The sequence below is a fragment of the Neoarius graeffei genome, chromosome 1 (genome assembly GCF_027579695.1).
Source record: "Neoarius graeffei isolate fNeoGra1 chromosome 1, fNeoGra1.pri, whole genome shotgun sequence".
NCBI classification, from domain to species: domain Eukaryota; kingdom Metazoa; phylum Chordata; class Actinopteri; order Siluriformes; family Ariidae; genus Neoarius; species Neoarius graeffei.
In genome coordinates, this window is record NC_083569.1 from 80,725,910 (window position 1) to 80,753,886 (window position 27,977).

Genomic DNA, 27,977 nt, shown 5'->3' on the forward strand with positions numbered 1-27,977 from the left:
GTAGGTGGCAGTATCGATGTAATAGGACTAATACGGAAGTGGTGAAACGCGAATGTCAACAGTTAGAAGAATAAGATCGAGAAAAGGTATGATGACTGTGTTGGCGTGTTGGACAACGTATATAAACCGAATTAGTTATTGGTAAAAATGATTATAACGGGATGTTTGTTTAAATAATGGTCTGCTGAAGAAAGACAGGACGCAAAGTAAAGAGAGCAGGCAGCTGTGGGTTAGCATTAGCTTCTCTGGCTAGCAAAATCGAAAGTGTGATATAAATTAAAAGAGCTGTTCCTTTGGCTTAAAGGAAACTTTGATATTTGAGGACTAGTGAGACGCGGACTGTCTTTTCGACTGACTGCGGTTTTTTTTTTTAATCTGACGGAGTATTTTAATGTTTGTGAAGGTACTTCCGGGCTGTTTCACTGTTAAGGTTAAATGTTTGCGTCGAAACAAAAACGCAAGCGTGACGTCATGGCTAGGACAGGAAGCAACACGGGAAACTGTTGACGATTGTGTTTGTGTGAGCCTTTCTGCCGTCGCTGTAGTGTATATCCTGTCTTTATCCGGTTAAAAAGACACTTCAGACAACAGGTTAGGAAGCAGATCGTTCTGTTCCAGCTGAGTGATTCTTCATGTTTCTCATTTACAGATAAAACCATCACACACCAGGCTTCTGATCACTGATATCCTGTGCACTGGAGAAGCCATGGATCTGTTGACATGAAGTATTTATACCATGGAGAGTGATTTATTTATACTTTTCAGTAGATAGAAAAATTTTAGATCTCTGTGGGAAGAAAATCAACATGGATACCCCCTACAAGCTGTGGCTTTTTAGCCTTTTATTTTTAACAGGTGAGGCTGCATTTTTCATTCTTAAACACAGTATTGCTTGTATAGTATAGTATAGCATAGATTGTAGCACCATGGCGCTGCATGTCTCGAGCCAGAAACCTCATCAGTGACCCCTCACTATGGACTGTTCTCCCCTCTGGCCTCTGGAAAGAGGTTCCGCAGTATTCGGTGCAGGACCACCAGGTTCTGTAACAGCTTTTTCCCCCAGGTCACCAGACTGCTGAACTCCAAACCCAAACTCTAAACTTCTATTTATAACTTGAACATTTCCTAATTCCACAGGTCACTTTATACCTGTGGAATTGCAATTTGGCTCAGCACAGAATTCAACATGAAGTGTATTAAATTAAATTATGCAGCAGCAAAAATATGATAAAGTGCAATAAAGTTAACGAAATCATTTCGTCATCGTTAACGAAAACAACACTGCTTCAGACATGATATGGAGAGAGGGGAAAGTGCTGTTCATTCATATACCTCATGTCCTGAAGGTTTCGAGAAGTAGCCTTGGGCCAAAAGGGTCGCAGGTTCGAGTCCCAGGACCGGCAGGAAAAACGTGAGGGGCTTTGAGTGAATGAACAGCACTTTCCCCTCTCTCCATATCATGTCTGAAGCAGTGTTGTTTTCGTTAACGATGACGAAATGATTTCGTTAACTTTATTGCACTTTATCATATTTTTGCTGCTGCATAATTTAATTTAATACACTTCATGTTGAATTCTGTGCTGAGCCAAATTGCAATGAAATTTTGTTCTGTGTACACTTGTTGCATACTGAATGACAAAGATTGTCTAAAGCCCCGTCTACACGATCATACATTTGTCCAAAACATCATACAAATGTATGATGATGTTCAAGTTTGTATGATCATGTTGTGGATTTCTGTCCATACGATCATACATTTTGTATGTCACATGACAGGCAGTGTAGATCACATGACCCGAATTAACCATCTGATTGGTGGATGACCCAAAATGTTGTAAGATGTTGTGAACATTTGTTGGAAATTTGAACAACATCATACAACGTCATGCAAGTATGACGTTGTTCAAGTTTGTTGGGAAAACTGTCCACACGATTATACATTTGTCCATAAACATCATACATTTGTATGACGATGTCCATGGACAAATGTATGATCGTGTAGACGGGGCTTAAGTCTAATAGGTCCATTAGTTTAGTGTTGTCCCTGCTCAGATACACCCACAGGGGGCAGTCATGTCCTGAAGGTTTCGAGACGTAGCCTTGGGCCAAAAGGGTCGCAGGTTCGAGTCCCAGGACCGGCAGGAAAAATGTGAGGGACGTTGAGTGAATGAACAGCACTTTCCCCTCTCTCCATATCATGTCTGAAGCAGTGTTGTTTTCATTAACGATGACGAAATGATTTCGTTAACGCACCTTTTTTTCATGACTAAAATGAGACAGTGACGAGCTAAACATAACTGATCATGAAAATATGACGAGACGTATCTGTTTTCGTTGACGAGACGAAAATGTTAGTGGGTTGGCTATAGGACTATCAAAATGCATGCCGTTTCCTCCAACGGCGCGAGCAAGAGCGTGCACGCGAAACATTAATGTCTGCATCGCGCATATGACGGAGTGCGCGAGGGAGAGCGAGAGAGTCTGCGTGTGTGCCTGTTCATGTAGCGCGTGCTAGATAAAGAGCATCCTGATTGGTTTACAGACATCCAAACTCATTTCAGGAAGGTGTTGTGATGCATGACTTTTTTCCCATCAGTGGGGGGGGACTCCGTCATATGCGTGATGCAGACATTAATGTTTCGCGCGCACCCTTTTGCTCTAGATTCCGGGAGATATTATCCAATTTGCGAGCATTAGGGAGCCACTATCAATATGCGGGAGACTCCCGGAACTTCCGGGAGACTTGGGATGTCTGCACTAGACAGTGTTTATGTAGAGAGCATGCGCACTTCAGTCAATCAATCAATCTTCTATTTCAATTACATATAAACATATATAATAGACTACACGAGTCTGCAAATAGCACACTGCTAATCAAAGCAGACCCATGTTTACAAAGAAAAAAAAAATGTATATGAATTAATATAATACTTAAATATGTATGAAAAAGATAAAACATACTCAACAAATTAACAACTATTTGGTAACAAAAAGAAAAAGAGGAGACAATACTTGTTATTCGATATAAAGGTACAGTAATGTATCATTCAATAACATTGAAAAAAATATATATAGAGAGAGGTATACTTGTCATCCTGATAATAATAATTCATGCATGGTATTAAATAATATTTCAAGTTAAAACTAAGATAAATAAATATATATAGCTCTTAATTATATATAGAAATAAAGTTATGTAGAAAGAATTTGGAGATGTCAACATCATATCCATATCTACTTAAATCAGAAAAAAGGTGGTGTCTGACTTTTTTCTTGAACGACAATTTAGATGAAGATCTTATAGAAGTTGGAATCTGGTTCCATACCCTAACACCAACAAGGGAAAATGAGTTCTTTTGTAGATTCGTACGAGAATACTGAGTATGTAAGTTCTTGGAGTAAGATGACCTAGTGTTTATAAGAATGGATACTAGAAATAGAAGAAAATAATTTACAAATGTTTGAGGGTGCACTTTGATTAACAACGTCATACATTAATTTAGAAATACATTCATAGAAAAGATTTACTAGTAAAATATTTGTTTTGGAAAACAATGGAAGGGCACTTTCTCTATCAACAAAATCATTCCGAGAAAACGGCTGCAAAGATATCCAAGAGACTGGGTTTGTTAAAGCGGACAAGAAAATTTCTAAATAAAAGAGCAAGAATTAGTTATTATAATGCTGTGATCCAGCCTGTTATGGACTATGGTGCGGTAGTGTGGGGAGATTCTTCAGTGAGTATCAGTGACACCATGCTACGTCTACAAAAGCGAGCTGCGCGGATTATTCTGGATGCTCAATGGGATGCACCATCGAAGGCCCTATTTGATGAGCTGAATATCGTCCCTTTTAAAGAAAAAGTCGCACGCGCTAAAGTGAAGTTGGTGTTCAAAGCCTTGAACGGTCAGGCGCCTGGTTACATCAGCGAAAAGTTCAAAGTTTATAACCAGATTCATCAAAAGAACACCAGGAACAGTAGCTGTAATCGTCACGTCCATAACGGAATTTCGTCACATCCATAACGCTGACTTTTCCTTCCGAAACTCTGCATGAAATACAAAATATTTTAAACAAAGATTTTTTAATATTCACCTTGGACCCCTCTATCAAATGGATATCTCTATTTCGACATTAGGTTTACAATTTCAGAGTTTGATAAAAATGTACAGTCACCCAAGAAAAGTGATACTTTTTCTGTCACATCCATAACGCATCTTTTATTGGCATTTTCTGGCATGCCCTAGATGTACTATGGGAATTGTTCTTGTTCTATCACTTCTCCAGTATGGTACAGCCTTAAAATATGCAACACCTGTTTAAATACTGGGAGACAATAAAACATGCACTGGGTCATTTGTTGCCATTTTGAGTTCAAGTGTCACGTCCATAACGCTGGAATTGCTCAATGTAATTCTCCCAAAATGCAGACAATCATTTGCTCAGAAATCATTTAGGTTTAGTGCGGCGAAATTGTGGAACAGTCTACCGCGCGACATGAAGTTGTGTAAATCGCCCATCGAGTTCAGCCGAAGGCTGAGTATGACATCATTTTTTTAGAATTGTGTCACTCTTAGAATTGTTTTTAAATAGATAGAATATTTTAATTTTATTTACTTTTTTGATAGTGTTAATTTTATCTTTGCTAGTTATTTTTTTGAGGGCCATGTGTATGTTATCTATGGATATTTAATGTAACCCTCAATAAAAAATGAATTTAAAAAATGGATTAATCTTAAAGCTCGTTTTTGTAGGATTAATACTTTGAGTTTTACAAGCCTGTCCCCAAGAACTAAGACCATATGTTAAATAAGGTTGACTCAGAGAGCGATATAATGTCATAAGGGTATGTAGTGGAATAAAATGTCTAAGCTTGGCCAAAAGGCCGACAACCTTGCTTATTTTGTTGCAAATAAAATCAGTATGAGGCTTCCAAGAAAGATTGCCATCGATTATTAAACCCAAATATTTGACATACTTTTTACGTTCAAGTGAAACAAGTTTGTTTTGAGACACTGTTTTGAGAGTATGTTATGCACAACCTGTCAACCTTGATTACAGTTTCCTCTCTCTGTATTGGCCTAATTTAATGTTTTAAAGTAATTATTTTTTCGACTAAAATGAATGACTAAAACTGGACTAAAACCCTTTTTTAGTTTTCGTCGACTAAAACAAGACCAAAACTATCAAGGATGGAATTGACTAAAATGTGACTAAAACTAATAAGCATTTCATCCATAAGACTAAAACTAAATCAAAAATGGCTGCCAAAAACAACACTGGTCTGAAGTGCCCTTGAGCAAGGCACTTAACCCCCAACTGCTCCCCGGGTGCTGTAGCATAGCTGTCCACTGCTCTGGGTATGTGTGTGTGCTCACTTGTGTGTGCATGTATGTGCTCACTGCTTCAGATGGGTTAAATGCAGAGGATGAATTTCACTGTGCTTGAACGTGTGATAAATAAAGGCTTCTTCTTCACGCTGACTCAGGAAGGGCATGTTAACTCCACCCTCAAAAAAAATTATATGAATGATTCCACGCTTGTGGGTACTGAAATGGGGACATGAACTTATTTTTAAAAATTCACCTAAAACCATTTCTTTTTTTTACCATCAGGTCACAAAACATGTAATATTTAATGAATGATATGTTAAAAGATAACTTTAATTTTCTGAGATGTAATAAAAACATATTTATATGCCAAAGTCAGAACGTAACAGAAGTGTTGTGGACATATATATTCTCAATTTTAACAATGTAGAATTACTTTTTGAAACATAGGAAGGTGATGTTTTAGCAAATATAATTAATAAACATGTGTAGTAGAATAAACATACACATTCTTTCAATAAGATTAACATGGTATATAGCTAGATTGTAATTAATTTGTAACAGACGCGAGATGGACAATCGTAACAGAAGGAATGTAACAGACATCATTTTGGAACTCATAGGCTTGACTTTGGCATATAAATATGTTTTTATTACATCTCAGAAAATTAAAGTTATCTTTTAACATATCATTCATTAAAGATTACATGTTTTGCGACCTGATGGTAAAAAAAGAAATGGTTTTAGGTGAATAAGTTCATGTCCCCATTTCAGTACCCATAAGCATGGAATCACTCATATATATATATATATATATATATATATATATATATATATATATAATTAATTAATTATTATTCTTTTTTAATATATATACGCCTTCGTGATGTGTTTGGTGGTCCTGGTACTAATTTATCAGTTGTTTCTGTACTTTTGTTATTCCTGAAAGAAGGTTTTGTTTTGTGTGTTTGCAGTGTTGACATCACTGTACATTACTAGTGCAGTTACAATGGTGCTTAACAGGAGAAAAATTCTCAACAATCTCAAATATGCGTAATATCGGTCAGGTTTTGTTGTTGGCTCACACACACTCACTATTTTCCAATGATGTTGAATTTCATGTTAATTAGAAATCTAGCGGAGATGGAAAACAGACTCGAAGTTCCAGCATACTGTGCACCTACATGAAGTAGTTCTGCTGAGTTAACGTCAGAGACTCGAAGCCTTTATTTTGTCACATGTACTCAAACACAACAAAGTTCCTCCTCCGTGTTTAACCCATCTGAAGCAGTGAACACATACCCAGAGCAGTAGGCAGCTATAGAGGATGTGCAGTCACGTGACCTGTCCGTGTTTACTCCGCCATATTGGACGGCTTCAGGATTGTTTACCTTGCGCGAGCGTAATGGATCCAGGGAGTAATCCCCAAGAAAATTCGGAAAATACCCCATCTACATCGCGCGATAACTTGTCTAAGTTTGTTCAGCATCTTGAAGGTGACGTGAGGCAGCGTTACGTGGAAAAGTGTTCCAGGTTGGGGATTGCAGATCCGTACAACTTGCCGCAATCCTTGTTCAGGGAAATTCGGAGCTGCGGTGCTGGCGATTTGCCCGATCTGGCCTACCACGACATTTACAATTTTCTTGTTAATCGTGAATCGTGTTACACTGGCAAAGCCCTCAAAGCTTACAAGAGCCTGGAAGCTTATAAATATTTTGTTGTGGGATGGATATCCCAACTATACCTCTGGAAGGTTCCGAAGAAGAATGTCTACTTGATAACCTCACGGGTAAGTGGCATTAAGACATTTATCATAAAGAGACTATGCAGGATGTTTTATCGTAAGAATGTTCGAAATCTAAACTCAGTTCCAGATGATGACAGGGTTGTAAATATGTATGTTTTTGTCTGAAAAAAAAAAATCACAAATCACCGACTATGCAGTTATCATTCAATCCGAAAATCAACTTAACAGATGTACTAGGAGTATTGAATTAGAAGATTACACCTACCTGATATGAAGTGTTCACTACAAATTCGGCTGGTAGAACTGGGGTACCAGTTTTCTCTTCACACACCCATTTTGCGCGTCTCTCCTCGTCTGCGGGGAATCTATAAAATGACAGGCCCTCCTTTTGGCCCTGTCTGTTGGTACAACCAAATGCTGAACAAGATATAACCATTCTCGAAAGATCTGCTCCCACACACTTGATAATTAGAACGGGTTCGTCTAAGTTCTATGCGCAGCCAAGATGGCAGATAAACAAATATCACGTGACGTCACGTGCACACTCTCTATACTACAGCGTCCAGGGAGCAGTTGGGGGTCGGGTGCCTTGCTCAAGGGCACTTCAGCCATGATCCAGAGGGAGGGGAAAGTGCTGTTCTTTCACTCAATTCATATTTTTTCTTGCCAGTCCCAGGAATTGAACCAGTGACCCTTTGGGCCCAAGGCTGTTTCTCTTTCATTCAGGCCATGGCTAGCCACAACTAGTTTGCTATTTGACTCGACTAGTTAATGATCTATGAGATGACGAGCACAATGTCACTGACACCGGTACTAGTATGATATTTGAAGCCTTGGAAGCTGATCTGTTTGAGCTGAGTGTACAGACGAGAAGCTGAGAGAGCTGGACTAAAAGATTAAAGCTCTGCTATGTCACTGTCTTTAGGTAGGCCTAGGGCTGTGCGATATGGGAAAAAATGAATATCCCGATACATTTTCTCCATTTCACGATATACGATATATATCTCGATATATTTAAATCTCCTCTAAAGGACCCCATGAAATCTAACTTTTACTCTTTACTGTTTTCACTACAATCCCTGCAGATTAAATAACATTCTTGGTTAACTTTACAGGTGGTTTTCAACAACACATTTTAAATTGTCATGTTGGTGATTAATCACAATTGAATTGAAATAAGACTATTTTTATTCAACAAAGATGTGGCACAAACTGCAAAAACAATCTTGAAAATTGCAACAAAGGGGCAACACAGTACAGAGCTGCTCAGAGCTCAAACCAATAAAGTGCAAGCTCAACACTGAGAAAGACATTTAGCCTAAATAAGAAAAGTGCTCATTCATTAAATTATTTGAAAAATAGATCTCCAAGCTATTAACCTGACTACTGAGAACCACTGGAACATTCACAATAGAGAGAGAGATTGAGGGAGAGAAGAGAGAGATCTGCAAAACATCATTTTTCTCTTTGCACACTTTTGAACTGAATGTTTTCTGGCTCTGCCTCTCAGATGTGTATAATTCCGGCTGCTGCGTTTCGTGATGACAGGTTTTTTTTGCACACTTTACAAACTGGCATTTGCTGTTCCACGTCCTCCTCACGATATCCAAAAAAATGCCAGATGACTGACCCCTTACTACTTCTTTTAGGAACCAATTCGTCCGCTTCCATTTTTAATGTGTCGCTGAAATTGACAGAGCTTACACGGTAGCCTACGCAACACCAGCGATTGCACGAACTGAGTCAGCGCTGTAAACCGGAACCAGGAAATCTTCGCGCTGGCAGTGTTGCCAGATACTGCTGACGTTTTCCATCCCAAAATATGTTCAAAACCCTCCAAAACGCACTTAAAACCGCCCAATCCAGCAACACAACCGAAACTAGAAAATCTTCCCGGAAGTTCCTTTCAGCACCGAGATGTCGCCCGGGATTGGTTGGCGAGTGCGTGACGTTATTGTTTTCTTTACCCTTAGGCAGCCTCTCATGTTACTGCCTGAGGGACAGGGAGAAAACCACCGGGAAATGTTTTAAACAAGCACAATAAACACGAAACGAACGCAAGTCGGAAGATGACCATAAAATACTCGATAGTTGCGATATAATAATTTGATGTATCGCACACAGAATTTTCGGCGATATATCGAGTATATTCGATATATCGCACAGCCCTAGGTAGGCTGCAAACAGCAATGTGGATTATTACAGGAAACCATTAACTGAAGCACGGTGGTGTAGTGGTTAGCGCTGTCGCCTCACAGCAAGAAGGTTCTGGGTTTGAGCCCAGCGGCCAACGGGGGCCTTTCTGTGTGGAGTTTGCATGTTCTCCCCATGTCTGCATGGGTTTCCTCCGGGTGCTCCGGTTTCCCCCACAGTTCAAAGACCATGCAGTTAGGTTAACATAGGATGGCCTTGGGCTGAAGTGCCCAAGAATGGCGGCGCGTACGTATGCAGCGGCTTTGCTCTCCTGTGATGAACTAAATTTCATTGTACATTTGTGCAGTGACAATAAAGGCATTCTTCTTCTATTCTAAGTGAAAGTAGAACATGATGTCCGTGAAAGAAATTGAAACTATAAAACTCAACTCAGAATTTTATTACAAACCAAATGCTGGATGCCACTGAAGATCATATGTTGTTTATAAAGATTTCTATGCAAGTGGCTGATTAATAGTCTCAAGTGTGTTAGAGTAGAATATGAACGACAGGGATACTCCAGGACTAGACATTGGAACCACTGGAGTAAAGAACTTTCAGCTCATTATTACATTTAAATAGTATTGAATACCTACGATTGTTGTGTTTGATAACTGACTTATTTGATATAAAGAAGTAGAGTTGCTCATCCATTTTCATTTGGTGCATGATGTTCTGTAGCCATCTTTTATATTCAATAATCTCAATGACTATTTTAATTCTTAATCTGATATCCAAGTTGATTTTATCTCCTTCCAGTTCACTGCAGGCTGGAGCTGGCTTCCAGTTCAGGTGAGTGAGAAGATTTCATTGCTAAAAGTCATACCATTGGGACGTCATGTACCGTTCTTGATTTGGTTAAAACTGTTCTGGACAGCTGACTCATCGTTTGTTTTATACAATGATTTCTACTCCTGTGACTGTTTATGGTAGTATTTACTGTGTTGTTACCTTTGTGTCTTGTGTCTGTAATATTCACTGGGGGGGAAAGTCCAACCACATGACATGGACTTCCTCTTATGGGAAAGATTAAATAAAGTAAATGTGATCTGCTGCTTTATGCATACTGATAGGCTGATTTTATATCCCAGACAGTAAGTCTGTTTTGTTGTTGATTTCATAGTGTTTAGCTGGTGGAACAGATGTGAAATAACTGGTTACGATGCTCTTGCCATTATGCTTTATTGCAGCACATTGTTTCAAATCAGCAAAAATACTACAAGCAAGAAAAGGAGAAATTCATGGTTCCACCCACCATGGCCCTCCTGGCCCTGTGAACTGCACCTGGGTAATCACTTCCCCAGTGGGAGAGCGTGTGGTTCTCAGGTATGGTGAGATACAGACATTTCATATGCATCATCAACTTGATGCAAATTTTAAAAGGTGTTGACAGAAAGACGACATTATTTACAACCTCACAATGAGGAAGAGAAAGAGTGGCTGATGTTGAGTTCATGAACTAATTAGTCGATCCTTTCATTCCGTACATATCAGGATTATATTCAGAGAGGGTTTATCAAACAAGATAGCAAGGAAATCTGAGGCACATTTCATCCACATGTTTTGCAGGTGTAAATACTTTCATCTCTCCAGGTCACATTAGAGAATCCACCTACATTATGTCATGATGCCTGTGATTAGTGACTGCTGAAGCTGGTGCTTTCCTTTAAGATGAGGGAAATTAAAAATGCTATGCAATCAAAGAGGAACAAAACCTGAAGCTGGTTTTCAGGATTCATAGTTTTCTTTACTTGACTATTAGAAGTATTTCTCTTAAACTGGTGACGATGCATTAAAATATGGATGTATCCTAGACAGGAAACCCAGTTTATCCCTGGGCGTCATACACACAGTCATTCACACCAACGGGGTAATATAGAATAGTCAATCTACCGACTAACATCTGTCTTTTTTAAATTTGTTTTGTTTTTAAATATCTTTTGAAGTCCAAACTCCTCATTCTTTCCTCTTTTTTTTTTTTTTTTTTAAGTTTCTCAGAGTTTTTCATTAGATGTCACTGGAGCTGGCTAAGCCTGACAACCGCTACAGGCCAGCCCATATCACTCTGTGGATACCAGCTGCCTAAGCCGATGGAGTTCCATGAGGGAAACATTACAGTGACGCACCACTTTGTCCCCCACTTCTACTCGGTTTCAGGGTTCCGCCTGTCGTACATTAAAGGTAACTCAGATACCATTGTGTATGATAGTATTATTTCTTCCAGCATGCAGGTTAATGGCAATATCAGCATATTGTTGTATTTCTCTGTCCAGACACTGGTCTCTGTTTGCCTGATGAGTTTGAGTGTTACACTGAGCGCTGTCTTCCCATGTCCTGGCGCTGTAATGGCCAGGTGGAGTGCCTCGGGGAGGGTGACGAGCTCGGCTCGGACGAGGAAGACTGTAACCCTGTGGAACCCCAACCTCACCTGGTCAGTGAGCCCTCACCATTCCCAACTGAGATCCTAGCAAGCTCAGCTGTTAACTCTAACATAGACATGGGACATCCGCTGCATGAGGCACCTGAACGCTCCTCTCCAGCCCAGGGTGGGCCCTGTGGGGGGTATCTGAGGACCTTTTATGGCTCGTTTGTGCCTCCTGTGCTGAGTGGGGCAGCAATAGAGTGTGTGTGGTCAGTGGACCCACAGGACTCACGGCCTCTCAAGCTGGAGCTGCAGCAGCTGGAACTTGGCCTTAAGGACATCCTTATCATCACAGACCAGCCTGCCAGGGGTGGCAATGTCCTTACAACTGTGAGTATGTAACAATCCTCCCTTGATTCTAGGTAAAATAGTTACACGCTATTTAAGTCATGGGCGGATCTAAAGCGGGCTGCGGTAATGTTAATTCGCGCTGGCCTACTATCAGTGCGTAACATATAAATTGCTTGCGATCAAAGTTCGTCAGTAATGCCCAAGTTTCATCACATTATAAATCAAATAAGGTAAATATCTTAATGAAAAAACATACTGGAGGCAACAAGTAAACTTTGTGAAGTTATAATTCAAACACAAACGTCGGCCGCTCAGGCTGCTTAAATCAGGAAGTGCGGGGAAAGCCGCCGCTTTTAAACAGAATGAAACCCACACAAAAAAAACCTAAAATGTCCCTTGAGTTCGATTCCCTATTAGTCCCAAAGTCAAGGTTTAGGGTAATCCAGTCCAATTGTAATATAGATCCCAAACGAAAAGGGAAACTCCCGCGCCACGGAGGGATGCGCTCCTAGTCTGACAAGACGCCGCTTCCAATAATTAAAAGAAGAAAGCGCAACCTCGCCAGTTGATGCGTCCAGAGAAATATGTTCCAAAACTTGCCGTAATCCAACAGTCTAGTGGGTAAAAAAAAAATATTCCCACGAGAACAGACGCGGTAATCCAAGCTTGGAGACTCTCCAACGCCACACGCTCACCTCCGGCTTCCTCCTCCAGGAAATTTGCCCCCCCTTCCCATGGCCTAGTATACCACAGACATCTGGGTGGTTAGAACTCCAACACGGTGTGCCTTCATTGTTCGATATGTACTATGTACTGTACACTTCTGTATAACTCACAAAATTCACACACTGCTTATTAACGAGTGCCTTGGATACGCTTCATTATGACTTGTTACATAAACAATTTAAGATATTACAGATTAACTAGTAACGCGAAACTACAAAAGTACAGAAATCTTAAAATTATTAGTTTTGCATTAAATACACCATTAAAAAGTACCTGTTGTTAAGCTGCTCCAGTATCCATCCTGACCGCTAAGTTTGGAACTGAAAGAAATGCATTGTGGTCATGCAGAAGTAGATCAGTACATCGCTTGCACCCTGGATTTAAGGTGCACTGTAAGGAATAATATAGTTCCCTATCCAGGAAATATAATGTCCATTGCAGTGCGTTCCCCAGAAAAAAATATCATAGCAGTGCTACTGATGCGGAGCCCTGGCCCGGAGGGCCCTGAAGGCTGCTAAGGGGCTCTGGGAGCATGATCCTCTGGAAAATTTTGAAATTAGAGACTTCAAATGGTGCATTCTGGTGGCATCTCGGGCTGATTTATGCACAGTTCAACATCTGTTTTATACCTTGTCAAATATGCAAGGGGCAAAGTTTAAAAGGTAAAATTAGATTTGAAATGAAAACACTTTGTAGCACGCCTCTTCATTTTCCAATTCCAGGATGCCTGGAACAGAATTGAGGTCAAATCCTGCAACAGCGCCATCTAGCAACCAGCACCTAGAATGTGGTTTTATGTCTGGTTGCGAATGGCAGTCAGTGCACGCAGTGAAACCTTTTATTAACCCTGCCGACAGTAGTCAGAGGGGTTATTATTTTCACCTGCATCAGTCTGTGTGTGTGTGTGTATCTGTCTGTCTGTCTGTCTGTCTGTCTGTCTGTGTGTCTGCAAGATATCTCAAGAACCAATGGATCGATTTGGACCAAATTTTGTACGTGTTGCCAATCACCCAGGAAGGAAACCATTAAATTTTGGAGGTCAAAGGTCAAGGTCATGGCAGAACTTCGAAATTTTCGCCCAATGTATTTTAATAGGGAAAAGGCGGGGTTTGCACTCGTTAGAGTGTCCCTGTCTAGTTTTCACTTATGGGTTGAGTACCAGGATAGTCTAGACCTATATTTTACAATGTCTTCCCATTTCTACAGTTATTACTTATTTTCAGAGGGGAATAGGAGATATTTAGGTGTGGAAAGTACTCTGCATTGTTCAAATTATGGTATGATTTATTTATCTATCTGTCTATTTATTTATTTGGTGTGCAACTGACAGCGTGGCGCTGACTTCGCACAGCACAGCGGAGCGCCATGTATCCGTGCTTTGGGAAAAGCCCTGCATTGAATTCGGACAACAGTTACCCCAAATGATGCAAGATACAGGGTGTCTGAGAAGTCAGCAAGCAATGGGAATGTATAGAGCAAATATATCAGTCTGAAATATGTTGAGCAAAATCTGCAAAAATATGTAAGGGTGAACATGTAGAGCGTATGTTGTAAATAATAAATACAAATTTAAGTATATGTGGCTTTACTGTCATTGGATCCTGACTTTTCAGACACCCTGTGTAGTAAATAAGGAACAAATTCATTGACTTGTCTCTCAGTGAGATTGCTATTAGGCAGCTGGGCCATAGAAGGTTCACGCTGCATGCTGCACGCTACACGCGTGTAAAGAAAAGTGGACAAACGTAGCATGACTTGCTCTGGGCCATAGAACGGCGTTCACGTTGCACGCTGCACACTTCACGCGTGAAGCGAGAAATGAACATGCACACTTTTTTTTCTAGGCGTGAAGATGGAAATTCCAGTCAATGCATGCGGTCACCGCCGCGCCAGCCAATCAGAACGGGTCTAGGGAGATAACTCTATGCTTTCAGGGGAAAACTTCAGAAAAAATATAATTGAATGGTATAATTGAAAAATAGTTCTTCATCGGGATTGTCAAGCAGATTATAGAATGTTCGGTGAAATTCACCACGGGTTTCTCTCAGAAGGAAGTGTTCTCGGCTCCAAATTCTGTTCCTTTTTCTCTTCCTCTGTCTCAGTAAAAGCAGAATGAGGCAATCGTCGTCATCCGAAGAGTCCATATTGTTGGTTACTCGGTCAAAGTAGAACAGACGCAACACGTGAACATCCAAGCATGAAGTTTAATGGCCCAGGGTCCGGTTCTTCACGTGAACGTGTAGCGTGCAGCATGCAGCGTGCAGCGTGAACCTTCTATGGCCCAGCTGCCTTACCCAATTGTTTGCATCTGTGAGCTCACATGTATGCAGGCAGCATCTCTTCCTGGTTTGTTCAGCTGTCCCTTGACTCTGTATGAGCGTCAGTTTGAAAAGATTGGGCTGACTTCAGAAAAGGTGTGATAGACTTTATCCTATCAGCTTAGTAGCTGTTATGTGATCGGGGAGACTAGTGCAGGGAAATGGGGTTACAACAAAATTTATCTGTTTTTTGTTTGAATGAGGTGTTAATTTCTTTTTTTAGTCACACAGAACAGTGTATTTTATTTATTTGTTTTTTAAATCTTCTCATTTTTCTTTTATTTCAGGTCACATATACATCCAATTACAAAACAGTGGAGGTGGAGTCCGGTACTGGTCTGCTGTCGTTAACCTATCGTGCACCGGAGGCCTCAGTGGGGCGGGGCTTCAACGCCACATATCGCATTGCTGATTACTGCCTGCCCTGGGAAGGTCTTTGCAAGGGTTCGGAGGGTGGTTGCTACACACCCAAGCAGCGCTGTGATGGTCACTGGGACTGTGAAGAGACAGGCCTGGATGAGGATGGCTGTGGCGGGTGCCCTGCCGGGTACTTCCCCTGTGGGACACCGACACTGCAGAGAGCGGTGCACATTGTTGGCCGGCCTGCCTGTTATTCCAGCAAAGAGAGATGCAACTACCAGCTGAACTGCGCTGATGGGAGTGACGAGAAAGACTGCAAAGTGTGTCGGCCTGGTACATTCCACTGCGATAGTGACAGGTGTGTGTATGTGTGAACAGCTGCTTTCGTCAGGCTCTTTGACTTGTTTAGACTTAATCTTTTTATGACTAGAGATTATTCACAAAAAAATGCAGAGGTAAAAGCAAATTTGCGTTTACAGGATTTGGCACACACCTAACAGAAATGCATCTTTAGACAACGTCTCCTCATTAAAAGGTCAAGGTCTAAGAATATGCACAGGTTAAAACCTTGTTAAAAACAATTTAGCACAAAGAAGTTTTCCAATCTACCCCTACCACTTTTCACTACATTCCTGTGCACAAATTGATCTGTAGCACATACCAGCATTTACTACAGCTTCTCTAAGCCCACTGCTGTTTAATCAGTTTAAACAGCTTTGACTGTCAAGGAAATAAAAACAGCATGCAAAACATCCATTTTCAATGTTCTGCATAGAACAAATGGAAGCACAAAACGAGTGGTTGTGTTATGAATTAATTTTCATTGGTTTTCATTGATTTCTGGGTAAAGTCTTATCAAATATATGAACAACTGGGAATAAATGGGGTTTATTCTGATTACGGTGCATGAACATGTTCATTTACCATTTATTTCAAGTTGCAGATGTGTACAATGGTGCTTGAAACTTTGTGAACCCTTTAGAATTTTCTATATTTCTGCATAAATATGACCTAAAACATCATATTTTCACACAAGTCCTAAAAGAAGATAAGTAGAACCCAGTTAAAGAAATGAGACAAAAATAATATAGTTGGTCATTTATTTATTGAGGAAAATGATCCAATATTACATATCTGTGAGTGGCAAAAGTATGTGAACCTTTGCTTTCAGTATCTGGTGTGACCCCCTTGTGCAGCAATAACTGCAACTAAATGTTTGCGGTAACTGTTGATCAGTCCTGCACACCGGCTTGGAGGAATTTTAGCCCATTCCTCCGTACAGAACAGCTTCAACTCTGGGATGTTGGTGGGTTTCCTCACATGAACTGCTCACTTCAGGTCCTTCCACAACATTTCCATTGGATTAAGGTCAGGACTTTGACTTGGCCATTCCAAAACATTAACTTTATTCTTCTTTAACTATTCTTTGGTAGAATTACTTGTGTGCTTAGGGTTGTTGTCTTGCTGCATGACCCACCTTCTCTTGAGATTGTGTTCATGGACAGATGTGCTGACATTTTCCTTTAGAATTTGCTGGTATAATTCAGAATTCATTGTTCCGTCAATGATGGCAAGCCGTCCTGGCCCAGATGCAGTAAAACAGGCCCAAACCATGATACTACCACCAACATGTTTCACAGATGGGATAAGGTTCCCACCACTGATGGACATTCCCGCGAATCCCTGGCCAATAGAACCGGTCCATTATTTGGGCTAGTGTCTTATCCTGCCCCAAGTGTCCGGCCATGGGATTAAAGTGAGCCGCCTGGAATATGAATTCCCGGCGGCTCTTTGGAATTAACAGCTGTGTTATCTTTTCGCCAGTTTGAGTGTCCTGCGTCACTCGCAGGGGCAGAGCTAAGGGGTGGCCGGGGGGCGTGGCCCCCCCAGGGCACGCCGTGGCCCCGCCAGGGCATGCCGTGGCCCAGCCCTGGCCACCCCAGGGCTGGACAATAACATTTATAAAACCGATATGTCCCACGAAATGTTAGCTCCGCCCGCTGGATTTTTGTTCCGCCTATTTGGTTTCTGCAGGGATGCATATTACCGTAGCGCGCGCACATTTCGCGCGTTCAAGTAGCAGGTGGATGAGCAGGTTGTCGTGTCGGTGGTGGTATCAGATAGTCATGCTCTAGTCCGACAACACAACAACCTACGAACTACGTGAACGTGCGATTAATTTGGGAGGTAAGTTATAAAAGTTTTAAAAGGTATATTTGTGCACTACATTTCTATAATTACATGTAACATTCATACACTCTCAACACAGACACACAACTCATGCACTAAATTTTTATATTTAAATGTAACACTCATGCACTGTCCTAACACTCACACACACTCTCTCTCTCTCTCTCTCTCTCTCTCTCTCTCTCTCTCTCTCTCATATATATGAATACACACTTCAATCTCTTAACACACACTGACTGTCTTTCACTCACTATAAGATACAACTCATGTACTCTCAAAACGCACCCTCTCTCTCTCTCTCTCTCTCTCTCTCTCACACACACACACACACACGCACACACACCACTCATGCATGATGCACTACATTTCTATATTTACATGTAACACACTCACTGGTATACACAACACTAGTGCACTCTCAACACACACACACCACTCATGCATTCTGAACACACACCCACACACCACCCATGCACTACATTTCTATATTCACATAACACACACACCACTCATACACTCTGAACACACACCCACACACCACCCATGCACTACATTTCTATATTCACATATAACACACACAACTTATGCACTTCATTTTTGTATTTACATGTAACATATCTTCTCAAACGCACACAATTCGTATACTACAGCTCATCTATATCTACATGCAGTGCACATACTTTCCCCCTCTCTCTCACACACGCGCACACACCACTCATGCACGACACCTCATCTATGTCATGTTAGATCAGTGTAACACTTTCTCTCACTCTCTCTCGCGCGCACACATTTTGTAACTCAACACATTGTTTGTACAGTACTTACAATGGACAATATCACATGTTGTATGTATGAGTTAAGTATACAGGTATTTTCCTTTTCCTGAGCAAATCACTCTTTATTCAAGCCTGACTAATATCCTTACTACTTCCCAGATGCCTGGGACAGGTGATCTTTTAGTTTTTACTTTTGCATTTTAGTAGTGATCGTTAAAATCCTGATGCTTAACTAGAGTAAACAAGTTGGATGGTTTCTTTATTTTGCAGATGCTTTATGTTACATAAATAAATTAATACATTAATTTCTGACCTCTTGGCTCAGATTTTGTTCACGAGTTAGGCACCAGATATGCCACCAGATACATCAAAATACAGGAAATCAAATCTAGCTAATTCAAAATTTCCTGGGTAAGGACCCCTGGAACCCCCCTCCCCCCCTTTATTTAGTCACAGCATGGCCACCCCTTATATATCCTTGGCCCCCCTTTGGCCACCCCATGTAAAAAAATCCTGGCTACACCACTGGTCACTCAGTATAGCCTATCCTTAATAATAGCAAAGTGGGGGAAGGCCGGCGTCACATTTGGCTGGAGAATTTGACCATCAATTACTCTCGCTTGGTCAAATGCATGCCGCAGAGTCCCGTCTCGAGACTGCTCTAACGGGAAATCCCCAAGGGAATCCCCGAGAGAGGGAGGAGGGGCAGGGTGCTCCTCACTCCGCATATCGCCCTGACGCGGTGCTGACGTAGACGGCTCTGTGACAGCTCCTCCTGCCAATGCTACTCCGGGGCTTTCTCTAGCTGAATTACGGCAGGACCCACTCTTCACTATGTGCGTCATTAATTCCTTAAACCCCGGCCAATCAGTCCCCAAAATTAGCGAGTGGGTGAGACGAGGGTTAACCGCCGCCTTTACACTATGTTTTTCCCCTCGAAATAGAATGTGGACAGACACTAAAGGGTAGTTGTAAACATCCCCATGCACACAACACCTTCATCATTTGTGCTCTCCTCAATGCCTCACCTTGCAGAGGCGCAGATAGGATTTTTGAACTGGGGGGGACTGAGCTGTCAGCAAATGATTCCATTTTGTATGTGTATATATATATAAAATATTGTGTGTGTGTGTGTGTGTGTGTGTGTATGTATGTGTATATATATAGGTGTGTGTGTATATATGTGTGTGTGTATGTATGTATACATATATATATTAGTGCTGTCAAGCAATTTAAATATTTAATCGCGATTAATGTCGCGACTGTCATAGTTAACTCGCGATTAATCGCACATTTTTGTCACATGAAAAACCATTGTAATTCTCTTATCAGCATAAAAAAGTGAATGGGCTTGCTCACCGTTCGAACTACGGGGGTACTCGGGGGATCCGAGATCCCCTGAAACAGACATGAGATCCCTTGAAAACATGATTTGGGAAATGTTGGGGAGTCTCTAAAATATTGGCAAAATGATGTTTGACATAGCAATCGTGTGTAACGGGAAGCATTTGCATATCCGAAGTGAGCGCGCGATGGAGATCCGCGCTCTGAGACAAGCGCAAGCACCCCCCCCAAGGGAAAAAAGGGACCCCCCGAAAATATCGGCATAGTTCGAACACTGGTTGTACCAAAGTTTTTTTTTTTTTATTTATTTATTTTTTTTAAATTGCAGAGCATAACACGTCTTGTCACAGCCACTGCAAAGTCGGGCTGGATCCGCCGATGGGAAAACGAAACCTAAGCCGAGCACCGTGGCTCTTCGGGGGAGGGCAGAGGACTCTGGCTGTGCGGGGCGTGGCATTACAGTCTAGCTGCTATCGTTTTTCTAAGCAAAGTCTCTGTTCCAAGTTCCTGGCAGTTTCAAAAGCTTATGAAAAACCTACATCATGTCACAGAGCGTTAATCTCGCGATAAAATTATCGCCGTTAAAATTGAGTCAAGTTAACGCGTTAATAACGCGACATTTTTGACAGCTTTTTATCGCGAGATTAACGCTCTGTGACATGATGTAGGTTTTTCATAAGCTTTTGAAACTGCCAGGAACTTGGAACAGCGACTTTGCTTAGAAAACCGATAGCAGCTAGACTGTAATGCCACGCCCCGCACAGCCAGAGTCCTCTGCCCTCCTCCCCCAAAGAACCAGCACGGGCAGGGCGCGCTAGTAGAGCTGGGATTTATGGCTCTTTGATGGGATCCGCATCTTTGTGATCCGTTCTTTGAAAAGAGCCGTTCAAAAGACTGGCTCATTTGGCTCTTTTTAAATATTTATTCAGTTTTAAGAAGACAGCGTCTAAAGAAGCCAGATCCCTCTGAACTGTAAACTCAATGCTATCCCAGAAATCCTTACTGTAATATGCAAATTTGGCCGCCTCTGATTGGACAGCGCGACGCATCAACAGGCAGAAAGTGTAAAAGTACAAAATGTGTTAAGTGAGCTGAAACAGTAAAGATCAGATTCAATGCAATATTTATCAACGAACACGGAGATTAAAAAAAAAAAGATGGATAATTCAACAGTAGATCATTTCACTCATGGTTCTCTTGCTAGCCCCGCGCCGGTGCTCGGCTTAGGTTTCACTTTGCAGTGGTTGTGTCAAGACGTGTTATGCTTTGCAATAAAAAAAAACAAAACATTGGTACAAAGCAAGCCCATGCACTTTTTTATGCTGATAAGAGAATTAGAATGGTTTTTTATGTGACAAAAATGTGCGATTAAATTGCGAATAATCACGAGTTAACTATGACTGTCGTGACATTAATCACGATTAAATATTTTAATCGCTTGACAGCACTAATATACACACACACACACACACACACACACACTACCGTTCAAAAGTTTGGGGGCACTTTGAAATGTCCTTATTTTTGAAAGAAAAGCACTGTTCTTTTCAATGAAGATCACTTTAAACTAATCAGAAATGCACTCTATACATTGCTAATGTGGTAAATGACTATTCTAGCTGCAAATGTCTGGTTTTTGGTGCAATATCTCCATAGGTGTATAGAGGCTCATTTCCAGCAACTCTCACTCCAGTGTTCTAATGGTACAATGTGTTTGCTCATTGCCTCAGAAGGCTAATGGATGATTAGAAAACCCTTGTACAATCATGTTAGCACAGCTGAAAACAGTTGAGCTCTTTAGAGAAGCTATAAAACTGACCTTCCTTTGAGCAGATTGAGTTTCTGGAGCATCACATTTGTGGGGTCGATTAAATGCTCAAAATGGCCAGAAAAATGTCTTGACTATATTTTCTATTCATTTTACAACTTATGGTGGGAAATAAAAGTGTGACTTTTCGTGGAAAACACAAAATTGTCTGGGTGACCCCAAACTTTTGAACGGTAGTGTGTATACATGTTATTTCACCTCCCTCACTGCCATCACCAGGAACTACCTGCAGGCCAGGACAATGATAACATTTTAACATAGCCTATGGAAATCCAAAGTTTACACATTATCATCACACACAGAAATTGCAAAACTAGTTTTAAAACCGCTAAGTTCCAACTGTTAAACATAGCGAGAGGCTGGGCTGTGTGTGTGTGTGTGTGTGTGTGTGTGTGTGTGTGTGTGTGTGTGTGTGTGTGTGTAAAGTGTAAACCAGTGCATCCTGACTTTCTAACTATGCCTGTGTGTTGCGTGAGCGGCAGTCAGTCAACAACTCTTCGCAAAGTTTCCTTATGAAACAATATGCTCGCTGAAATTATGGCAGGGAACGCCAGATTAAACATTAAAACTGCCTTCTGAGCACTGTATGTACAGGCTACCACCGAAAGAAAGAGGCTACCAGAAAGGCATCTCTACTCCGTACGATTTTACTTTCACTACGACATTACTTTGAACAGACTATCAAAAAATTGCAAGGTGATATGATAAAGTAAGGCACAGTTTACTTAGTCGTTTTTTTTTTTTTTGAAAAAACGATGCAATCGTTTTCTGCCTTTTGGCACCCTTCATCATGCCGTGTTGGGGTCCTGAACTAGGAGGAGCTGTCCCCGATATGCCTGTCAAACTTGTTGTGGGTAACCATAGTAACCAAGCTCGAGCTCGCAACCTGTGCAGTCTGCGCAGTTGCAACTATGTATGTACTGCTGTGCACCTCAATAAACCGAATGGTAATTAGTCTTTTGATTTTTCCGTGAGGTTTGCCTTATGCAAAGAAAGACAGCATAGACGTTTTTTCCTCCCTATAAGTGTGTGTGTGTGGGGGGGGGGACCGAACGAGGTGAATTTAAATCTGGGTGGGACGAATCCCCCCCGTCCCCCCCTCTATCTGCGCCCGTGTCACCTTGCACCAGGCTTTGGTGGATTAAGGTCTGGTTACAGCCGGAATCCACCAAAGCCTGATATGTATCCCCTTGGACACTTACCGGTATTCGATACACTCCGGCCCGAGCGAGAGTGGTTTCTGGCGCGTCGGGGACCCGGACCACCGCGCCCACCTCCATCGCGGAGCACTGATGTTGGAGATGTCCCAGCTCTCCGCAGTGCCAGCACACCGGCCCAGGCTCTCCCTCTGCACCAGTGTTACGGACGTCACTCAGCTGAGGGGGAGGAGACACAGACAAATGGGGGGAATGGTAGGACACCGCGGGTGCGCCGGGCTGGCTGGGGGGGAGCCGGCCCCTGCGGTGGGGGAGTGGGGCGAGGATGGGAAGCAGAGGGAGAGGAGGAGAGAGGAGAAGAGGAGGCATGCCTTCCTGCCGTTGGAACCACCGCCATGTGGTCCTCTCCCAGCTCGATTGCCTGGTCCAGTGAGGTCGGGCGATGACACTGGACCCACTCCGTCGGACCTTCTGGAAGTCGTGCGATGAATGAATGAATTGTTCCAGTGTCACCAGGTCGATCACTCCCTCAGCGTCACGGTCGTCTGCCCTCAGCCACCGCCGGCAGGTGTCCCGGAGTTGCTGCCCGAACGCGAACGGCCGGCCGACCTCCTCCAAGCGCAGCGAGTGGAAGCGCTGCTGCTGTTGCTCTGGGGAGCAGCCAGCATGCTGGAGGATGGCTCTCCGTAGGTCCGCATACACGAGCCGGCTGTCGGTGGGGAGCTGCAGCGCGGCCAGCTGCGCCTCACCCGTCAGCAGGGGGAGGAGGTGCGCTGGTCCGCCGGCCAACCCCACGCCTCCGCTGCCTGCTCGAAGAGCACGAGGAAGGCTTCTGGGTCATTGTGCGGACCTATCTTTGTTAGGGTGAGGTGGGGAGGGTCCACTCCGGTGGCGGTCGTGGGCCCCACCGACACGAGCAGGTGCCGGAATGCCTGGCGGTCTTCCTGTTGGGCCAGCACCAAGGCTTCGAACCGTTGTTCTTGCTCCTTCCGGAGGGTGACCAGCGCTTGGTGCTGGTTCTGCTGGGCTGTGGCGAGGGCATGGATGAGGTCCTTGAACGGCGAGGACTCCATGGGCTGTTCCCTTCTGCACTCATCCAGGTCACGGCACCACTGTAGCGAGATTCAGGTGTGGGTGGCCACAGTCATATTTATGCAGAAATATAAAAAATTCTAAAGGGTTCACAAACTTTCAAGCCTCACTGTAGGTTAGTTTGAGCGTAGCATCCTTGTATGAATTCTGGTGCTGTAGAAGTGTTTTTGTATACGAGTCTCATACTCCAGCTTTGTGGTGCTGCAGGTGTGTGTTTGAGAGCTGGCGCTGTGATGGACAGGTGGATTGTAAGGATGGCACTGATGAACTAAACTGCACCGTGACTCTGCCTCGAAAAGTCATCACTGCAGCGACGGTCGGCAGCCTGGTGTGTGGTCTGTTGCTGGTCATTGCAATGGGTTGCACCTGCAAACTGTACTCACTTCGCACTCGAGAATACAGGTGAGCCCCACTTTCAAGTAGCTTCTTATTTTTTCTTTAATTTTTTCATATAAATATCTCATCTCATTATCTCTAGACGCTTTACCTGTTCTACAGGGTCGCAGGCAAGCTGTCATATATTTTGTTTTATTTTATGGTAACTGTGTTCCAACAGCAAAAAGCTAGTCATAGACAGAAAATGCTTAATTAAGATGACTTGCTCATTGTAACATCTGTATAATTTTTTCTTCCCTCCCCCACTTTAGCTTATTTGCTCCAATCAGTCGCCAAGAGGCAGAGTTTATCCAGCAACAAGCTCCGCCCTCCTATGGTCAGCTGATTGCTCAGGGAATTATTCCTCCAGTAGAGGATTTCCCTACTGAGAACCCCAATGAGGTAAAAACAAACAAAAAAAAGTGTCTATGAAATATTTCCAGTTTGCAGGATATGCAACAGATTCTAAAACACTTCAGATGGTTCAATAATGGTCCATTTAAATACATATATACATTTTTTTAAATTTGTATTCATTACATGGGCTTCTTCATTGTCCTGTCCAGTGACTTTATCATCGATTTCCTCAAACATGACTACCTTTTCAAGTGTTTTGAAAGGCGAAATCCTTTGCTGCTGATTTTAACAAGTCCGAGGCCCAATCCCAATTCTAATTTCTACCCCTCCCCCTTCCCCTCCCCCTTCCCCTTGGCCCTTCCCCTTGAAACTGAGCTACAAGGGATAGGGCTTGAAATTCAACCCCTACATATTGGGATAGCCCTTCAACGATCGCATACGTCATCGCGTACCTCCGTCAGCGTTTACGTTAGCAAAACGCGACCAAATGCGTCACTGGCTGCGACCAGCCGCTACAGTCAGAGCCAGAGGCAGAACCAGAAATCTCTGCTGGCAGGGTGTGATTTGTTAACTAACACCACTGAATGGGATATCTTTGGCGCTTCGTGCACCACATCCGACAGAATGAGGTGTCAGAACACTCATGTAAACAATAAAAGCGAGAATAACAGAACAAAACGTACGCAGTCAAGCAACCGAAAACAATACTCACTCCCAAAGCTTTTTAGCAGCAGCTTGGATTTCAGAAATCGCTGCTCATTCTCAGCTCGAAAGCGAATCAAGCGGCGTGTTTCCTCTGGATAACAACTTAAAACACGTAAATAATGGAGAAAATACATTTATGACAATCTTTCGCCACGGGAACCGCCATCTTTCTGAAATCCGCATGAAATCTCGCTGAAATCCGCATGGCATTGTGGGAAATCACTCAAACCCCTTCGTTCGGAGTCAGCTCCAGGAAAATCTCCGTTTGGAGGGGTACAGAAGCCCTACCCCTTCCCCTACCCCTCCGCGTTAACTGGGATTGGGATACCCCTACCCCTTCACGTGAACGCGCAAAATGGAGGGGAAGGGCCAAGGGGTATGTCCAAGGGGTGAAATGGGATTCGGCCCAAATTGTGATTGTCTAAGAATGAAATGAGAAATGAGACTATCGTGACATTAAGACAGGGTCAGAAGCACAATTTCAGGCAACAGACTACACTTAAGTAATAGACTTTCAGGCTTTTACTCATAAACGATGGAATGTTTTTAGTTGGTCCTTGTTAATTTGAGTTTATTTATATTCTGTACTTTGTTGCTTCTGGTTTGTGTTTTGGTTTTTTTTGCATTTAAAAAAAAAAATCTAATTATTTTTTCTAATCCCCTCTCTCAGCCCACCTCCCTTTCTCTGAGAGGACTGCTTCAGCTCATCAGACAGGACAACATCTCCTCCCCACGGCGAAGACGCAGGCCACGGTTTGTCCGCCGAGCGATTCGACGCTTGCGCAGGTGGGGCCTAATTTCCAGACCAACTTCTAGATCTACCCAGACCACGAGCTCCACCACTCAACAGACAGAAGCTGCTCCTACAGACCAGGAGACTAGACAGTCTAGTCCTCCAGGCCCTGCGGTGCCCAGGGAAAGTGCTGATCAGCCTTTGCCACAAAAAGTGGGGTTGTCCCAACAAACCGAGCAAGAACAACAAGCAGAAGCACCACCTCCGCCTCTTCCTACAACACTTTCCACAACTCCACCAGCTGATGTTCCAGAAACATCTCAGACCCCACCTGTTGCTGTTGCCCCCAGCAGCCCTTCACTGGCTTCTCTTTTCCATTCCCTGGGGCTAAGCATCTCTCTTTTCAGACCTTCGTCTTCCCCTACCACACTTCCTCTCTCATCTTCCCCGTCTTTTTCTTCCTCTTCCTCAGAAGACGAAGTGCTACTGATCCCTCTTTCTGATGACACGACCTCTGAGGATGATGTGCCCATGCTGACCTGAAATAAACTGCATTTCACTTTGTGTCTTTCTCCCTGTTTTCACCTCTAAATTATGGTCTCAGCATGTAAGCGGCATCGTGTCTGCAGTTTGTGCTGGCAAGGTGCCTTATTTCATGTGAATAGGTTAATTTTCCTGACTTACATGTATCAAATATTGGATGAATGTCAGAGACTTTCGTTTCTGTTCTTTTTAGATGTGCACTTACTCAGATTGTGTGTGATGGAAGAAAATGTTGCACAGAGAATCTTCCTTAGCCTCATTTTGTTAATGAGTGTGTTTACATGGGTATCCTGATGTTATCTTATTTCAGCATATTCAAGTGGTTGTACAAACAGCATACTAGAGTATCATAAATTAGATTAAAGAGGACAGTTGTGCCTGGATTTTAGCCCATAAGTCTGTTATTCAGAGCATGTATACCATTAAGCTGATATATTTGTTTTTCAACAGCTGTGCATGTTCGGAAACAAATTGATTTAAGAAAATAATCCTGTATCTGTTGATTAAAAAGAGAGACACTTCAAGGATATGCACATTATGTGAAATTTGCGGCATTATGAGCTTTCAAATAAAAGCTTGTTCCTGGAATTAATACAGCCACTATTTATAGCTGTGCTACAAACCCAGTGCTATTTTTTTTTAAATGAAATGACTTAACATACTAATCAGCATTCTATTTTAAAATTTTTTTTTTAATTGTAATCATCAGATTATTTGGTACATGTAAACACACTCACTGAAACTGTATTTGCTGTGTCTTACCTTTGGTAAAATATATGGCACCATGCTACAAATACGGTATCCAGGCTATCCTCTTATGATTTTTCACTATTAGTTAACATCTGTGTGTGTGTGTGTCATACTGCTATACACATGGCTGTATGTATTCTTTAGAAGTGCCTTTGATAGAGCTTCCTATATAGATCACTAGACACTATGTGACTGTATGTACTTACACATGAAGGCCAAACACACACATGCAAAAGTTTACACCTCAGTTTGATTTTAAATTTACCCAGGCCATGTATAGGTTATTGCATGGCAAGAACATGTATGTGTGTTTGTGTGAAAGTAGTCGCTCAATTGAGACAATCCTTCTTGGTGCCTGAGGCAGTTATTCGCACCACCAACCGGAATTACTTCACGTGTTACTTTAATGCCAATTTAAAACATTTCTTCTTCTAAGTTCAGCTTTTGGCTCAGTAAACAGTGAAAGAAACATGAGTGCCATAACTATAATCATCTTTTGCACTTGCTCTTATGAATCTTTTTTTTCCCCTCTTTTTGCCATGTTGATATTGACTTTATTACTGAATGTATTGAAGCAGCTAGCTGTGTAACATCTTTCTCGCCAGTGGTGATTGCAATAGAAGTTTATGGTTTGGTTTGGAATGGAAAAAAAAAGAAAATGATTTTCTTAGGATGTGTTTCATTGTATATATGCTGGAAGATCTAGAAAAACCACAATGAATAAATCATTTGCACTTTTA

The 27,977-nt window shown here is 42.2% G+C and overlaps 1 protein-coding gene across 1 annotated transcript; it reads left to right on the top strand.

Moving 5' to 3' along the window:
* On the top strand, positions 1-27,977 carry lrp10 (low density lipoprotein receptor-related protein 10). Its single transcript, XM_060936735.1, has 10 exons — positions 1-86; positions 650-855; positions 10,030-10,062; positions 10,461-10,596; positions 11,261-11,451; positions 11,544-12,022; positions 15,315-15,745; positions 23,982-24,176; positions 24,422-24,551; positions 25,882-27,977. The coding sequence occupies exons 2-10, from the start codon at positions 807-809 to the stop codon at positions 26,485-26,487; spliced, it is 2,250 nt and encodes a 749-aa protein (XP_060792718.1). The 5' UTR covers positions 1-86; positions 650-806; the 3' UTR covers positions 26,488-27,977.

Excerpts from the sequence above, each read along its gene's own strand:
- lrp10 (XM_060936735.1), top strand. The coding sequence starts at position 807 with ATGGATACCCCCTACAAGCTGTGGCTTTTTAGCCTTTTATTTTTAACA. Across the intron at positions 856-10,029 it reads TAGCCTTTTATTTTTAACAG|TTCACTGCAGGCTGGAGCTG; the intron begins GTGAGGCTGCAT and ends ATCTCCTTCCAG. Across the intron at positions 24,552-25,881 it reads CTACTGAGAACCCCAATGAG|CCCACCTCCCTTTCTCTGAG; the intron begins GTAAAAACAAAC and ends CCCCTCTCTCAG.